Genomic DNA, 18,982 nt, shown 5'->3' on the forward strand with positions numbered 1-18,982 from the left:
AACAGGGAAATAGTAGAGGTTTACTCCGGGGTCCTGCCTGAGCTACATACCCAGTCAGAGTGTCGCTGTCCTCCCAGTCACCCCAGAGTACACCCTTTAGTTGAGAGGTACAGTATCACAGAAGTGAAGTGGTTCTTATGTATTTATGATAGCAAACTGTATATTTAAACCTTTCATTAGTGTAAATATTTTTGTATCTTGATGAGCCTGCCTTTCGTTATTTCTCAGTGGCTCTCTAAAGCTTCACCCTTCAGTGATACAGTCCTCTATTGAACACTTACATTGTATTGTAAACTTAAAATTTCATTGTTACCAGATACTGCATTCCCAACGGTGTTGAGGACACCACCAATGACAGAGTCTTAAGACTCAACCTTAATGCCCATCCACTCAGTTATATCAATGATCGGGACATGGGCACCACATGGCTCTCTAAGATCATGACTACAGAGGAACTGGATGAAGGAGTCACCATTACCGTGGACTTAGTGAATGGACAATACCAGGTAATACATCTAATCATACACATGCACCTAAGCACATACACACATTAATCCATAATAATGATAGACAGGCAGGTAGCTGGTCTTTAGGTTCTAGGTCTTAAAGTTCAGTTTAAATGACTGTTCCATAATTTTTTTTACCACTTTTCAGTACAGTAGTGGTTGAAAAGGTGTCTAAGATTCTTGTAGTATCTACTATCAGTTTTTCTGTTGGGTTGATATGTGGCGACTGAATTGACTTAGTTACCGGCATTTATCATTAAATCAATCCACCACCTTGTGATGTCAGTTTAAAGATGAAATCACAAAAAGCAAACAGTGTTGTTGCACTATCCATGTTAACATTTGCAAATGGATCCCCAAGCTGGTCAGCCAAGAGATAGAGAAAAGAAGTTCAGTTACCAGTACTTGTACAGGCAGTTTTGCATCACAGCATCCTCAGTTCTCACCCTTATTTTTGACTCTTAGCAAGTGTATGTTCATAAACACACAGTATTTCATCTGTATATCCAGACCTTTGTCTGGGTTGTCTGTGTTTACTGGAAACCGAGAGTAGAAGGCTGAATCCTAAAACAGTGCTTTTGTGACATGGCCTTATTCTTTTGACACATGCAGCTCCTTTGGCCGCCTGAGTTGGTAAGGCCAAAAAGGTCATGAATTGCCAACACAACCCACTTGTACTCTGTGGATAAGGGTACTATTATCCTGAAACTGCCATCGGCTGGTAGAGTGGACGAGTAAAGATACCATCCTGTAGCTGTCAGGCCTTGGCTTTGATCTTAGCAATCAACAAAGTATATTCTGTTGACATGTGTTTGAACAATGTTGAACACCAGTTTCACACACCAACCCTGTGTGTTATGCAGAATGATGTCAGTGCCCATTTGACGCCACTGACTCATTCAGGCTGCTTGTATAGCTTTCACCATGTACATGTAACTACAAAACAGAATTATTTCCAGTTACTTTAAATATACTATGAAACAAAACTGTTTATTTTAAGTGGTCACAGCAATATTTACTTTCAGTATTGATAAGGGGATACATGCAAAGTGTCTAGTCTTTATTTGGTCTGATTATTAGATATATATGCAATTATGTGAAAATATATGTGAGGTGGTATGTAGCAGAGTGTAAAGTTAGAGGGCACAATGGAATTACAGTATTGTTGTGATAATAATTCATTTCGACATTTTTATGTCAACACTTGACAGCAAATGTGGGTTATTCGAGGTCATTGTGTTGTTTAAATGGTGTGTCAGCCTCCTTACCTGCTCATTCATCTTTAGCTACTTTGGGTTGGACAGTCAACTACAGTCTGTAACTGTGGAGCGTACAATTGAAATGCTACAATACAAACCCTGTACTGTATCTATCTGCTTCCACCTGTATGTGCACTGGACAGTAGTTTCATCCTCTTTCTAAGCACTGCAGTGAGAGACAGATGGGGGGGCAGAGGGAGAGAGAGATATTGCTGGATTTGGGCGTTGTTGACACTGGAACTGTCAAAAGACTCGTCCCTCTTCTCTCTAAAGTGTGTATGTGAGTGTGGGCAGGATTTTGGGAGCTGTCCTGACGTGGTAGCTCAACTCAAGTCCCCAGATAAAAGACACTTTCTGAAGTTCAGGATGTGTGTGTGTGTGTGTGTGTGTGTGTGTGTGTGTGTGCGTGTGTGCGTGTGTGTGTGTGTGAGTTTGCGCAGTGGTGGTGGCTTAATGCGCTCCCTGCTGTGTAACCCAGTGTCCCAGCCCACACTGTAGAGGGGCAGATAACACTTAACACACATACCCACACCTACACACAGACACGCACATGGTTTAAGGGGAAACCACTTGTGTCTGTGTGTTGTGCAACGGCTGTCTGTTTTTAGTGGAAACCCTGAATTATAATTTTAGGTCATCATTAAAATGTGATTTGTATCAATGCAAAGTAACTGACCAATATGTTTTTAATGTTTTGTCTACACCACTACAAATTAATGTCACATCTTGATATATTACCATGGAGGTGAATAAATGTGTTTGACACCATCAACAAAAACTGAACAACACAATGGTAACATTTATCACATGCCTGTCATTTTGTATTGTACATTGAACAGGTGTATCTGTATTGCAAATCTAGTTCTATCCATGCTATCCTTTACCCCTCTCTTCTCTAGATATTCTACGTTATAGTACAGTTTGGCGGGCTCTTGCCTGAGTCAGTCCTGATCCAAAGACGGAGGCTTGACTTCACAGAGCTTGATAATGGCACCACCACAGAACAGCCCTGGTTAAACTGGCAATATATGGCCAGAAACTGCAGTGTGTTTGAAATGCAGAACAACGGGCCTTTATTGAGACCAGACTCAGTCAACTGTCTGCAGCTGCCCAGGTAGGTACCGCGTGTGAATGAGTGAGTGGGCGTAAAATATAGTCAGTTTTATTGACCTAACTGAAAAAAGATTCTAAAAAAAAATTGTATGCTGAATTTTTTAGTTTTTAGTTTACAGTATACATAATTTGAACCACAAAACTTTACACTTTAATACAAGGTGAAGTCTTGGTTGTGGTGTGAAAAGTTCCTCTTGCCTCTTAGAGTTCCAGACCCATTAAAAATGCTTCAGATACTGAAAAACTACATATAACTGCCAAGCTTGAAGGGATTGTTTGGATTTGTATGAGGTCTGCCACTGCCTTGATCGGTTGGTTTTAGGGTTGCAAATTGTAAGCACTTTCCTTAATCGAGTATTGGTAAAATGAATGATCAATTAATCGATTAATTGTGATTTAAAACATACATGAAAACTTTGCTTATACCAAACAATACCAAATACGTTTTTTCCTCAGTCAAAGCTCACAGCAACATATTGGATATATTGTGACAGAATTGCATACCCTATGGATTGATTGATTAAATTTCCAGTTTGATCAAATTCTTAACAACAGATCAATCAATCGTTGATTAATCAGTATCACCCTAGTTAGTTTGTTTTTGTGTTTTTTTAAAAGGTTAATACGGATTTATAAAAGTCACACAATAACACAACTTAACTAACTGGTAAAGGCTGCCGTAGAACATCAACTCCTGTGTTCTGCTAGCTAAAATTACTGCTTTTGTTAATGTATGTTAATGGTTTTAAAAAGAGCATAGATAGCAGCTTCCCGACCCTGGGATGGCATGATAAAGCAGCAAAAATATTTTCCATACAGCATACAATAAAACTTTTATTGATGGGACTTTTTTTAGGTGTCTATAATATGTTTTGCTGCTGCCCTCTCTCCGCTTCCATGAAAGTCCCCCTGTCTGCTTCTCCAAACTGGGTGTGTGACGATCAACATGTACTGTGGGCAATACACTGACTGGACCTCAGACGAACCCACCTCAAAAAAATCCTAACTGTCCCTTTAAAATAGGTTCATGAAACATCAATATTTTTGACTAGATAACAACTGGACAATATCACATTATCCTTTTTTTAAGGTATTTTTTTTGGGCATTTTTGCCTTTAATTGACAGGACAGCTGAGCGTGAAGGGGGGAGAGAGAGGGGGTGATATGCAGCAAAGGGCCACAGGCTGGAGGCCAGTAGCAGCCTTGTACATGGGGTGTCTGCTCTATCCACTAAGCCATCGACGCCCCTATCACATTTTCCTTTGATAGTATCAATATTTCTTTGGGAATCAGGGAGGACAAATGTGTTTAGTGACTAGCAGGATACTCAGCACTGTTTTAAAATAAGCTCTCGTCATTTACTGTGTCATCAGTCAGATGAAGATAAAGACATCTCTGGCCACAATTTGATCAACCCATTTGACACTGCCATAAGTCATCTATATAAAAATAAACTGAAAATAAACTCCATAAGCAGTCTGTTCTTGCTGTATGCTGTTGGGTGGCCATGGCCTCGTAAAGGCAGAGGAGATTACACAGAAATTACTGGCAAGACTAAATAAAGACGTATGTGAACACATGCAAATACATATAAACGCACATTTATGCATGCACACATCTGTGTGTGTTAGTGTGTTCAAAAGAAATCAAAGGAAATCAACATATACTCATTACACACATATACGGTTAACACACACACACACACACACACACACACACACACACACACACACACACACACACACACTGGCGCTCTCACAGTGACAGGGTTTATAAAGCTAACCACCTACAGTGCTGCCTTGGCACATGACCGGTAACAGACTCTCGATTGGCACCAGATAGAGCACTGGCCTTGGAACATAGTCTTAACATACACACACAGTCTCACACACTCAATCTTGGCATAGCTGCTTGTATCAAGGCCTTGGTTGGCACTAGATAGAACAGGTATGAATAGATCACAGATTATGTAGTCATTGCTTATTTTTCACTTGACTGACAGATGATATCACATACAACCTTCCCTGGCACTGTAACACGTATTAGTTAAATTGGCATGAGAGCAATTGAACCTCACACTGGCAACATAATAACACACTCTGTGACATTAGTGGTTGATAATTATATCAAAAACAGCACTGTCTTTGATCTTGCAAGATTTATGTTTTTTTATCTCTCAAGATTTATTTAATCCCGCAAGAGACACTGGCTCCTCTGAGGCTTTGGGAGTGTCTGGCAAGATAAATTCAAGCACGCCTCAGTCATTTCAGGTGTTTTCATACCAGTCAATTACAGAACTGCTCCAGGAGTGCTGTTGTGTGATCACAGAAGTACCCTTATATGCATAAATAGATATTGCATCTATTGCAATATTCTTCCACTGTTTAACTTTATACAAGATTCCAAGTAGCCATTCTTTCAAGTCTAATCAGCCTTGATGCAGGGTTTTTTAAAAACCTGCGCCATCCAGGCCCATTATGAGAGCCAGTCCACTCTCATAACTCTTAATACAGATACCTTATAGAGTTGTGACCTAGACACACACAAACACACAGTTGGTTTGATGTGTGTTCATGTTTCCTGTGTTCCAGCGATGTGCCCTTCTCAGGAGGTAACGTCATATTCAGCCTGCTGACCCCAGAGCCAAACCTGAGGCCAGGCTATAATGACTTCTACAACACTCCTGCCCTGCAGAAGATGGCACATGCCACCCAGGTCAGGATCCACCTGAGGGGACAGCCCCACACCAGAGCAGCTGGGGTGAACCAGCGACACAGATACTATGCCATCAATGAGATCACCATCAGTGGCAGGTGAGGACTTACAAATACAAGTAACTCGTGTTTCTGAAAGTTGTTGATGGTGACGGATTATTTTATCTGGACATATAAATCTGTGGTGTGTCTTGAAGAACTTGAATTGCACACTGAGAGGTAGAAATTAGTTAACATACCTCAAATTAGGGATGTCAGTGGTTAACAGGTAATAGGTTAACAGTCAAGTATATTTTTTGCCGGTTACGCATGTCACTTTATAGGTTAATTTAGCCACTTTTCAGTTTACTGCACTGCACGTAACCCAGATCTGGTGGGAGACAGACGGCAGGCTAACTGTGTTAACATGCTTAAACATAGTGCCTACTGCCCTCCCTAGGTTGGGTGAAAGCTAGCTAGTGCAGATTCCACCACCTTTAAAGGATAGTGCTTTGAATTGCATGCTAAAGCATACGCTGAGTGAATGGAGCACCAGACTCAAAGGGAAGGCCTCTTATACTTAATGTCATTTGGTGTTTCATAGTCTATTTTAATCTGTTAGGTACTGGTTAATGGATGTAGGGCTACTGAAAACAAAATTAAATGAAACTGACATTCGTACCTCAAATATAGCTAAATATAGCTTTTACATCTTGAAATAGGTTTTATTCAGTATTTATAACCTGATATTCTGGCATAATTAAATGTCTTTACATATTTCTACAATTACAATTTCACCAATTAATGTAGAGGAACAACCATATGTAGCATAACTCCAATTTGTTAGTTAACAGTCAGTTCTGTCACTTGTCAAAATTTTACTGAAGTGGCATAATTGGTAGAAAGAAACACTTGAAGATCTCTCCAGAGTTGATTTGTTGAAATGTGATAGCACAGTTCGGCATCTAGAAAAATATTTTGACACAGACTGTTGAGTATCAGCAGAGCTTTCTGAGAGTAATTGTGAACACATCTCTTCATTAGACTGACAGAGTGACTGTTTTTTATGACTGTGGTAATTATAGGATTATGCAGGAGGCAATCATCTCTAACTCTTTCTCTCACTCCCCCTCCCTCTAAGCTGTTTTAATTAGTAGCTTGTTACAGTGAAGTAGGAGAAACAGAGATTTAGAGCTGCTGAAATCTCATCTGTGCATTCTTCATCCCTCCCCGTCTCCCCTCTCTCTTTCATTCTTCTTCTTCCATCTCTCTGTCTCTTCTCTCTTCATTCTTTTTAAAGCATGTAAATAGGCATGTTGGCGAGAGAGAGAGAGAGCACTCATAACCTGAGTATGTGTCTTTGTGTATGTCTGCACTCGTGAGCATTGTTTGTCCTACATATTAGAACAAAGTCCCTTTTACATTACATGACTTAATGGTATTATAGCACAGAAGTGACATCTTTTTTATGCAACTGTCTGTTAAATATTACAATGTAAGCATTTTTTTTTGATAGTTATGGCTTAGATCTTTTTTTATGATAACAGTACATACTGCTTAGCGACAAATCTTAAACATATTGCTGGCATTTCTTTACTGAACTTCTTGTTACTTATTGCACAATTGGATGGTTAGATAGATATTGTACCTAATGTAAGTGTAAACAGGGTGCTAAATGATAAAAAGTTTTTCTTCTGTAAAAGAATGGATTGGGAACTATACTTTTGGCCAAGAGACACCCTTCTCCTTACTGCCATACTTCTGTATTGACAAAGTTTGAGGTTTTGTTTGTGTTGCCCTTTTCGTTTTTTGGTTATATGTGGTGGCTATCACAGCTAATGTGCTGTTGTTTATATATATTTAAGGCTTTTTCTTACAGTTTTTCTTACATAGTAAAAATGTCTTTCTTTCTTTGCAAAATGCAAATTCAGTTTTTTATTTTTACATAATTTTACCAGATTATTAATTCAATAAGTATATGAGGTGGATAAATTCATCTTTTTTTTGGTTAACCTTGGTTAATTAAGTCATTTCTAGATCCGAAAGGCAATAAAGCTAACAGCCAAAATCCATGGGGCACAGATGCAACACGTTACAAAGGCAGGGCGGAGCAGGGTTTTTTACCTGCTGCATAGAATCCATCTTTGTAGCCTGTGGTTGCTGCAGCTTCACTGTGTGTGTATTGAATTTTGCTGTATGATAATGCGATAATGCAGTTGGTTATGGAGAGTTTGAAATGTGTAGGCTGTATTAACTGGTGCTGTATTAATTAACAGCATTATTTTAACAACAGGATGCCTTGATCTGATTGATTTATTTTAATATGAAATGTAAAAACACACAAGGTTGCTTTGCTGCATCGTGTAGCCCCGATACAATGAGCTATTCATTTTAATCATTTTTAAACAGATTGTCCTTGGTTTTACACAGTTTGAAGTAGTTTCTACTTGTTGGAAGGCCATTGAGCCATGCGCTGAGAAAAAAATGGGCCAGCGCAGCTTCCATGGTCAGTGTAGCAGCTTCAGTTGAGTACAATGAACACGCTCTGCTTTAGGCATACTGCAGCAGACATGTTACACTGCATCTATGTCCCCTGTATTTCAGCCATAAGACTTGTAGGCTACCACAAATTAGAAATATTGCACAAAAAGACTTAATTTGATTAGAAATAGAGAAAATCTTTACTGCTTACATGCTTCAGATTTAATTTAATCCAGTAGGCTTGTAACTGAAAGTGATATGAAGTGGTGAAAGGATACACAGAGGGAAGAATGAAAGGGAGAAAGCAACTGAATATCTGAATGAATAATTAAATGACTTTTCCAAAGCGTTTAAGTGTGTGCGTGTGTGTGTGTGTGTGTGTGTGTGTGTGTGCACATGCGTACCTATTCAACAGAGGACCTCAGCATTGTTACGCATTCACCTTCAGTGGACTGGCGTGGCAACAGGGGACATTTTGGAGGTCCACTTTGGTCATGCTTTAAATCATGTGAAAATCAAGTCAGAGACCCTCTGGTGATTTTTTTCCCCACATTCCTCCATAGTTTGAATTGCTTTCACCCCCAGGCAGGCTTTCAGACTATATGCTACAGGCTACATATTGAAGATACCTGTCTCCTCGCACTTTGTTTTTATTGTCTTTTTGCATAAAATACAAAGTTTCAACACAGTGTTCAAATGAAGGACTACAGTACCTAGAAGGCAGGAAAAAGGGGGTCAGCAGTAAGATCGCTTCTTTTCGTCTACATTAATCACCACAGTCCACTGTTGTAATGTAGGAATGTGTGTGTGCGTGAGAGAGACAGGGCTGTCTGCTACCTGTTATGTTGCTCTGATAATTCTCAGGATGGCATTTATAAATGTTGAATGGGAACATCCTAATGGCACTACTGCTGCTCCATGGACGAGAGATGGAGGAGGAGGTGGCTACAGAAACTCTGAAGGAGGGGGAGCTTTTTTCATGTTTGCTGCTCACCTTTTCATTTGATTTGTTTTTGTTTTCTATTGTTATCAGAAATGTAACATTTTAATTATAAAATTTGTACAGTGCAGTTTGTGGTCCTCCCAGTATGTTTATTTTTCTCTTCTTCTCTCTGTCATCTGGCTAGATGTGAGTGTCACGGCCATGCAGACCACTGTGATACCAGTGTGACTCCCTACCGCTGTCTGTGTCTGCCTGAGAGCCACACAGAGGGAAACAATGTAAGTAACAAATGTCGTCCCAAAAACCTATTTATAATGTTAACCCCATCTGTGTGTGTGGCAGTGGACCTCACACACCCTGTGCCTGTGTTTTATATCATATGTGTTGTGATGGTAATATTTAAACTATTTAAACACAAATGTATTACACAGGTTCACTTTCTCTGGGGATTTTTATTCCTAATTACCAATAGCAGTATTAGACCCAGATATTTACTTACCTTATTTCAAGTTAAAGCATATAAACACAGACACACGTACATATACACACACACACACACTGAGCGCAGAGGAGTTCCCCTGGGGAGAATCTCCTCATGGTCTTCATTAAGCAGTTTCCTTTTTGACGACATAAAGAGGACTTCTCTAATAAATTACAAACACACACGCAGCACGTTTATTCGGACCCCCTACTCTTTATTTATTTTTTCCTTTTTGTCTAGTTTTATTCTGAGAAACTGATGAAGCGACAGCTATCAGTGTGGTCAGGCCGCTAAGTGAGGCGATACAGTGTATGCTGTTAAAGTTGTAAATAACTGACAGCTGACGTCAGCCTCGTTGGCGATGATAACGGAATATGTAGTGTCTCAGACATTTTCAAATATATTTACAGTAGGTCACTTCTCTAATCTAAAACTCTAATCTAGTCTAATAGTCTTCAGTTTCTTTTACATTGGCTGACTTTGTGGCAGGAAGGAAAGATCCATTTAAATTTGATGAGACTGTAACTGTGCTGTCTGAATGCTAGCTGTGAAATTTAGCTGTGGATTGTTTTTGTGTTCACAAAATGGTACAACTGTAGAGGAAAAAAAGCCATTTATTTGTGTTTGATGTCTGTGTAAATAGGTGGAATTCGGAACAACCAGCTCCCAGTGCATAATGGTTTACAGTTGGGTAAATTATTTTAAAGACAGAAGCACAGTTTTACAGTTGATTGAGTTTGTTTCTGGTCACAGTTACACCCCCCCCCAGTGAAATCAAAAGTATGATCCTATAGCAAGTGTTCTGCAGGATGTGTGCTTACAATTTGAGTTCAGTCTTAGTTTGATGTTGACACCACCTCAGGACCAGGCCTTTGCTCGCAACAAAGCTAATACAAGCTGCCAGGTAATAGTAGGCATCACCCCAACAAAGCCTCTAGTCGGTCAGCAGTGAAAAGTTCAGTATGACTGCTCCACCTCACTGTAGCACAGGACAGCCTGCATTATTCACCACTTATATATCATTCATACACCCGTGTCTGTGTATTAGTGTGTGTGTGTGTGTGTGTGTGTGTGTGTGTGTGTGTGTGTGTGTGTGTTTTAGACAGAGGCGACAAAGGACATCAGTGGAGAAGTACAGCTGTCAACCAGCAGCTGTTCAGTCTCTTGTCTTGCATACTCTCAAACTCAAATAACAAACATCCTCCTACGCACACCATTGCATTTAATAGTTTTTGTCTTATATGAACTCCAGACTAAAATAAAAGTTATCATAGAGGGCGCTTTTTCCACACACACACACACACACACACACACACACACACACACACACACACACACACGAATAACTGAGCATTGTCAGATTTATGCCATCTTCTAGACTAATGCACAAAGAATCTCCCTGCTCCTTTCTTCATTTCTCTCTCACCCTCTCTGTTTCTCTTTTCATACACCACTTTTCCTCTTTCCTCTCTCTAGGTCCCTGTCCCACCTCCATCCTCTTCCTTTTGTGGATCACTCTCTCTCTCATACTCTGTCTTTCTCTCCCGGGTCTCAGTTTAAATAATGTCTCAAATCGACTAGAACAATGACATTCCCTCAGCATGCATCTCTAATCAGCTCTCTTTCTCTCTCTGTTTGTCTTTTGCTTCATTTCACTCAGCCGTTTTCTCTACCCCCTCTCACTCTTTATTGCCTCGCTTTCTAAGTGTTTAATTCATTCCTGTTTGACTCTGTTTTTCATGTTTAATCCCTCTCGTTCCTCTATTTTTCTTACTGTCTCATGTCTTTCCGTCCTCCCGATCTGTTTCTTCTCCTTTCACCTGTATGTACACTGCAGCCTTTTGTGTTAGAGATGCAACAGAAATAAGCAATATGGATAAATTTGTGTGTGTGGTTTTATGTAAATTAATCTCTACCCGAGCTATGCTTTTGTGAGAGACAGTGTGTAAAGGAGTGTGTGCAATATGTGTGTGAGTCCTTTTTGTGTGTCCATGCGCACGCGTGTGTGCCCATGTGCACTTTTCTCCCAAACCTGTCCATGTCATCTCTCTGAGTGAATATTCAGGACCTTTCTTCTGTCTCTGTAATATTGGAGCATAAAAGGCTGTGGGGAATATTAGCGTTTAATATTGCATGCGTTCTGTTGACTTGGATCGGCCTAGCACCATGACGGATGTTGTACTAATCTGCAGAATTTCCACAGTGACATTAAAGTGACAGAAATGCTCAGACATGTGTCAAGATGATCAACGGGGGCCTTGGAAGACACACACTTAAACTCTCCCCCTCACACACTTAAACACACATGCACACAAGTGCACACGCACTCTCCCACTTTCTCACTCTTTCTTTTGATTCTTTTTTATGTGCACTCTGTGTCAGAGTTGATCTCTCATTCTGTCACTCTGTCTCTGTACGTCTCTTCACAGCTGATGGATTCAGTCATGTCTGAAAGCTATATCATATATTGTATTGTACAGCACGTCACACGCTCTATTTTCTGTTGTACAATGTCGTTGTCATTTGATGGGCCAGAAGTGCATTTTTGGGGGATTCAATGTTGTTCATAATTAGTGTCACAGAACTTAAAACACATCATCATGGAAGGACAGTCCTCACTACCTTTCCTTTAAGCCAGGTTGTGTGTTTCTTCTTCCACACCCAAATGTACGAGGGCTCATTACATCAGGCTGTGTGCAGATGGAGGCTGATTTGACTGTGTGCTTGACATCATTGAACAAATTGTGTGAAAATTAGAGTGTGTGTGCATGTGCTTGTGTAAGTTGTCTTGAGCATTTTTGTTTGGTGTGTATTAATTCTAAAAAGGGCACGGTTTGTGTGTGTTTTCTTTGTGTATCCATCTTTGTGTGTGTTTGTGTGTGTATGTGAGAGAGATATTGATGGCTAGTGACGTTAAGTAGCGTTGTCCAGGATCTCTGTTGCTAAAGTCTGCCTCAGCAGCAGATTTTCACCTACGCTGGGGTTAACCGGGTTAAATCCAGATACACATAACATGGGCGTGTGCACACAAACCTGCTCACACACACACAAACACACACACACACACACACACACGCCAGTGGCACGACCTTTCCAGTGAGAGCGTGAAATTGGTCATGGCATTTAGGATAAGATGAGTTGCCCCAGCAGATTAACAACATGGCGCACACACATACACACACACACACACACACACACACACACACACACACACACACACACACACACACACATTTATGATTTTTATGCATTGAATCAGACTTGCAAAGAAATATTTGGTAAAATGTTTACAAGGAATAGAACTTGTGATTTACTTTTGACTGAAATCTAATCTAAAGTTTTATTTAGAAATGAAGTAGAGCATAAAGAAAAAAACATGTCTGTAGCTCTCACTTGTTTTAATCTGTTGCATTACAATTTGTCACAACATGGTCGGGTGTTTGTAATGTTTAAAGAGTTAAGAGTCAGACTGTCGATTAAGCACTGACAGAGGTGTCTTGTCGTCAGCAGAACAAACTGAATAACTCAGTTTTTAATGTTCTTCTTAGCTACATTATAATGTTACAGAGGACTGGCCATTTGCAGAAAGATAAAAGCAGTAGAATGAACACCATGTACTCTCAATCTATAGTATGTGCTGTCCTTTTTTGCTGCTGCTACTGTGAGCAGATGATGGAGCACCATCAAAACCTTTTGTATGAAGAAGAGAATGAACGTGTGCAGTTTTCTTTTAACTCCCAAACACCAGTCCCTCGACTAATTAGCAGGCTGGGAGAGAGGGAAGGTAACGCAATGTTGAATGAAAAGAAAAGAGAAGGAAGAAAAAATCCGCTCCCTTTCATTTGGTATGGTAATATTTCCTGCTCACATACTCACCGTGGCTATGAGAACAAGCAGTTGGGGGACGGTAGAGACAGGGGGAAGCGAGTGAGGAAGGGGAGAGGAGGGAAGCCCGGAGAGATGTACAGAGTGATTTGTTTTTCAGAAAGAGAGGAGATAGAAGAGGAAGGAAGGGTGGGAAGAACGAGGAGGCACAGAGGTAGAGGAGACGAAAGAGGAATGAAAAGGGGAGGGAGATATGGGAGAGGAGAAACTCACTACATCTCGCTCTTCAACTCATCCCCAGCGGGTGAGTTGAAGAGTGAGATGTAGTGAGAGCTTTCTGTTCGAAGTGCAGAAAGAAAAGTACCTTTGATATGTGAAACGTTTTGGGGCACAGAGCCGCAGATAGATGTACAGTCAACCACAAAGACAGATGGGCAGAAGGGGAAAAGCAGCACGGACAAACAGGGAGGCGGGAAGTTACTGACATTAGACAGATTTGAAGCCAAACAGTACGACAGAGAGACGAGCAGGAGACAGACGAAACAAACGGAAACATGCAAACATCCCAGCACTCCTGTGGAATTACATGTCCCAAGGCACACTCTCCTGTGTGTGTGTGTGTGTGTGTGTGTGTGTGTGTAGATTTTATACACTTGTTTCTTTTTGTCTTTCTGTCCCATGTGTTTGTGTGTTGGTATGTGTGTGTACATCATGTCTCCAGAGAATCTCCTGCTGCTTCATTAGATCCTGTTAATAATCGCCCAACAGGGAACAGCGCTCTGGAGTCACACACACACACACACACACACACACACACACACACACACACACACACAAATATTACAGATATGCAAACGTTTTAGATCTTGTTCATTTTGTGGTGGAGATGTGTTTTTGTCTTCTTAAATATTCTTTGTAAATGAGCAGACTGTCGCCTTTTCCCTGCTGTTTTCAAGATTTTCTTTGTTAATTTAACCATCTTTGGCCACCGCGGCAATAAAATTTAGAGATGCCATCAAATTAGAAGAATGGGACAGCTAAGAATCAGAAAATGAGGAATACATTTTATAACAAATACCAAAAATATATTGATTTAAATGTTTACACACGAATTATATTAAATTAATAAAAATATAGTGATGGATTGAACCAAATTCTTTGAAACATGTTATTTGTTTTACAAACTTTGGACATTGCTAAAATCCAAACCAATACATAACCTTAAATATACCCTGTGGAGTTTTTGAGCACCAGTTGTGTTGTTGAGATTGGTCAGTTTCTGGGTTTGCTGGTCCAGTCCAATGTACAAGCTTAAACAGGTTTGATTTAAAGAAAAACGTCGAAACTAAAATTTGTTATTATGACTAACTGTAATAATCATTATGACACCAGATTACCATATTATGTTCGTTCATTAACGGAATAAGAAAGCTGCCAGCGTCTGACAGATTATTAGCCGAGCACAATAACATGAAAGCTGTAAGATTTCAGTAGAGTTGGTAAGGGAAAGAGCGGCGCACATTGTGTTTGTTCACTTGCAAATTCATGTAGTTTTTTTTGGGAGAAGAAGATGAGACATGGCAGGGTTAGTCTGTTAACTGTGCCAACAGGGCAACATTTTGAATTTGAAGCCGCGAGTGAAAGAGATGCCCTAAGTGGCTGTGAGCGAAGTGGTGCGCCATTTTGAGCTGAACTTTTGATGCTCTATTTGTATTCATTCCTGTGTCACTTTGGAAGTGCTGGAATGGACGAGGAATGGCTCACTCATGAAGTTGAAATGAGGAATTACCTGTATGATACCTTTTTACAGTATGTCACTGCAAAAACCAGCATAAGGATTTCAGGCGCAAAGCTGATATCTATGTGGTTTGTTTTCATGATGTAACAGAAGTGCATAATTAACAGATTCAATGTACAAAGAGAGCTCCAATGTTACACAATGGGATGTGATAGTTGGACGCGTGTTGCGTGTTGTTAGGACAAGGTGTCATGCTTGTCTTGGTAGTAGCTGCTTCGTCCAGTCCAACACCTAGTAGTAAAATTGGTTTATCAGTCCAATCTGGTGCTTAGCCTAAAAATCAAACCACTCTGAAAATGTTTACAACAGTCCAACCTTACTATGGAACAGTGTTTAATGTGTGGGTCTGCACTTTATTGGTATTGTGCATGCACAAAATGATGCACATGCACACGGGTGGTGTGATACACATTCCTGCTGCTGGCAAAGCAAGGCAATGAAGAAGCTTGCAGATGTTTTACAGTGACTGAAATACACTCAAAAATTTGTTTCACCCCAAAGATACACAAAATGCATCAAGCATAACTCCACAGGGCGCCTTTAAAAGCAAAATAATTAAATGGTTGCTTACCATTTTGTGTGTTTGTATATGTTTCATCTTGAGCCATGTGTGGTGTTGCAGCTACACATGGGGCCTTCTGTTGTCTTCACATACTAACATTAATTTTATTTTTGATCTCTCTCTTGCTTTGTCTTCCTCATTCTCTGTCCCATATCTCTCGCTCACACACTTGTGGATTGTTTTCTCTGTCTGTTTCTTGTCTTTCTGTCCCTCTAGTCTTAATCTTTAAAACACAAAGGGATTCTTTTCCTCATTTCTGTTCACATCAGTTTCCTGCATTTTTCCCTACCTCCTCCCCTTTTTCTCTCGTACACAAAATAGGAGCCTTTTCCCCCTATTTCCATCTTCACTCTCCCCCTCCCCCTCTCTTCCCTTCGCCTTCCCCCCTCCTCTGTGTGTCATACATAATGGGCCCAGTGCAGGTCTGCATGTGTCACACATGGGAGGAACTCCTGTGTTTTTTAATACATTTTTAATCCCGCCATTTGATGCCCCCCTTGTCCACCATAATTTGTACTGACTGCTGAACAAAATCAAAGGGCTTGTACTTGCTGCTTCTCGCCTCTGCTGCTCTCTGCTACAGAAAAATGCATTTTTTATGTCACTTTTTTTTTCCCTCCTCCCCTACACACACCTTGGTATGTTTATTTTGACATGAAAGTGGGCCTGTGTGAGAGCCCTGGCTGTTGCAAGTCACTCCTCATTAGCGGTCTGATTTCCCTACGCTGTGTGTGTGAGTTTGTGCGCGCTCGCGTGTGTGTGTGTCTGTGTGTGTGTGAACGTACTGGCTTTTTATTATATAGCAGACAATACCTCTGTGTTTTCTATTCAGTTATGTGTATTATTCTTCTCTCTCTTTAGATTTAGATTCACACGGGCCACTGATTTTTCTGCCTTTATATTTGCCACTGTCTTTCTGTGTCTGTCTTTCTTAACGTGGCTGTCTCATTCTCTTTCTTTGTTCTATAAAAGCAAGCATGTACTTGTCATGGGACCGTTTTTCAATGCACACAGAATTATTTGTAGCAATTGTAGATTAATGACATTTTTACATGCCTTTGCTTAAAGGGATACTTTACTTTTAACCAGCTTTGTATCATAACAGTGTGGGTAGTATGTGAACTGTGGTAAACTTCCCTCCATCTAACCAGTGCCCAGATCTCTGTGCTCATCTCTCAACTCAAATACGTCATCCAGTGAATTTCTATTGGCTCTGTGTCTGTTGCTGGAACTACAGATTGTACTTCCACATTTCCATATGACTGCCACCATGGATACAAAGAGTCTAGAAGCGGATTGAGAAGGAGAGAGAGACCAGCCGTCATTCTTTCAAATTCAGACCAAACTCCGATTGAAACTACAACTAAAAACACTGAAACTAGGCAGTGCTGATCAAATACAAGCCAAAACGCTGTTACTGTATTGCCTTTTTTTTTTAACCTAAACTGTCCTCAGAAACAGATTATAGTGCACTGTTTTGCTAAAATACAACAATTTGTGACAGGAAGCGGGTACCATACTGTTTCCTGTATTGTGAAAACAGAGGCTGAAAATGCTGAGATCAAACAGTAAAACTAAGCCGTGCTGATCAAAGATGGACCAAGATTCTTTTACTGTGCTGCCTATCTCTCACCTCAGATGTTTTAAAGGGATAGTGCACCCAAAAATGAAAATTCAGCCATTATCTACTCACCCATATGCCGACGGAGGCCCTGGTGAAGTTTTAGAGTCCTCACATCCCTTGCGGAGATCGGCGGGGGGAGCGGCTAGCACACCTAATGGTAGACGGCGCCCCAGACTAACGTCCAAGAACACAAAATTGAATCCACAGAGTACCTCCATACTGCTCATCTGTAGTGATCCAAGTGTGCTGCAGCCCCGACATAAAAAGTTGTTTCGAAAAACGTCATATGAACTCTGTTTTTAGCTTCACTGTAGCCTGTAGCTCTGACTGCTTCTCTGTGCTCCGCGCTCACGCGCCTGCGTGAGACCAGCGAAAGCATGAGCTTTACATCACGTGACACGTGCACCGCAGGGAGGGACAACAGTAACCACAGTAGCTAAAAGATGATTTGCACTACGGTCTTTTAGCAAAGGGCAGCCCAACATGTCTGAAGACTTTGAAACTGAGGAGGAACAGCATTTCTTTGTTGAGCCGTATTTGTTTGAGCCCGAGTATACGGACGGAACTCAGGCTACTGGACGAAGCAGCCGCCGCAGCTCATGAGCCTAACCCTCAGCCAGCCGCAGAATACCGGAGTCGAGCACTGGAAACCTGGTGGTGTAGTTGTTTCAAATGCAAAGCAATGCCAACGGATGAGGAAAGTCTTTGCTGCTCAGACTGGGAATTGGCGATGCCTGCACTTGAGAATCTGGACATCAGTACTGACGAGACTGCTGCTCTTCAGAGACCGTGCATCACCGATCACCCTGAGCGCGCACACGTGAGCGCGGAGCACAGAGAAGCAGTCAGAGCTACAGGCTACAGTGAGGCTAAAAACAGAGTTCATATGTTTTTCGAAACAACTTTTTATGTCGCGGCTGCAGCACACTTGGATCACTATGGATGAGCAGTATGGAGGTACTCTGTGGATTCAATTTTGTGTTCTTGGACGTTAGTCTGGGGCACCGTCTACCATTAGGTGTGCTATCCGCTCCACCCGCTGATCTCCGCAAGGGATGTGAGGACTCTAAAACTTCACCAGGGCCTCCGTCGGCATATGGGTGAGTAGATAATGGCTGAATTTTCATTTTTGGGTGCACTATCCCTTTAAGACCCATATTTTAGTTTACCATTTAACTGTAATTTGAGATTGTTACCAGCAGGCTGCCATATTGTTTCCTGAATCAAAACGGACATGGTCCCATTACATCACCCACCAGAGGCAGCATTTATTGGTCGGTTGCGGTGCAGTGCACATTACATTGAAGCTCTGTCTGTGAGATATGATTAACAGTTATGGCATCATATCCAAACAGTGTGGTAGATTATAGTATAAAAACAGAAATGTATGTCTGTATTAATGTACAGTATGTGTTTTCAACAGTGCCATCGTTGTGCGCCCCTCTACAATGACAAGCCATTCAGGTCAGGTGACCAACTCCAGCCTATGAACTGCCGGCCTTGTCAGTGTCACGGACACGCCCTCTCCTGTCATTATGAAGTCGGAGCTGATGACCAGCCAGATGAGCACTATCGAGGAGGAGGAGGCATCTGTGACAACTGCACTCACAACACCACAGGTAGAGTGTTTTATGTAATAATTACAATTAACCTTTTTACCTGTTGGATGTTGTTAGCATTCCACAACTGTCCCAGTC

General features: G+C 41.0%; 1 protein-coding gene across 1 annotated transcript in view; it reads left to right on the plus strand.

The window, feature by feature from the left end:
* Nucleotides 1–18,982, plus strand: part of ush2a (Usher syndrome 2A (autosomal recessive, mild)) — a 256,530-nt gene that overhangs the window by 38,625 nt on the left and 198,923 nt on the right. Inside the window, exons 8-13 of the mRNA XM_050054481.1 lie at nucleotides 6–107; nucleotides 317–506; nucleotides 2,665–2,879; nucleotides 5,470–5,691; nucleotides 9,180–9,273; nucleotides 18,709–18,909. Of these exons, the coding sequence (XP_049910438.1) occupies nucleotides 6–107; nucleotides 317–506; nucleotides 2,665–2,879; nucleotides 5,470–5,691; nucleotides 9,180–9,273; nucleotides 18,709–18,909 (1,024 nt within the window). The remainder of the gene's footprint in view (nucleotides 1–5; nucleotides 108–316; nucleotides 507–2,664; nucleotides 2,880–5,469; nucleotides 5,692–9,179; nucleotides 9,274–18,708; nucleotides 18,910–18,982) is intronic.

Source organism: Epinephelus moara, chromosome 1 (genome assembly GCF_006386435.1).
Source record: "Epinephelus moara isolate mb chromosome 1, YSFRI_EMoa_1.0, whole genome shotgun sequence".
NCBI classification, from domain to species: Eukaryota; Metazoa; Chordata; class Actinopteri; order Perciformes; family Serranidae; genus Epinephelus; species Epinephelus moara.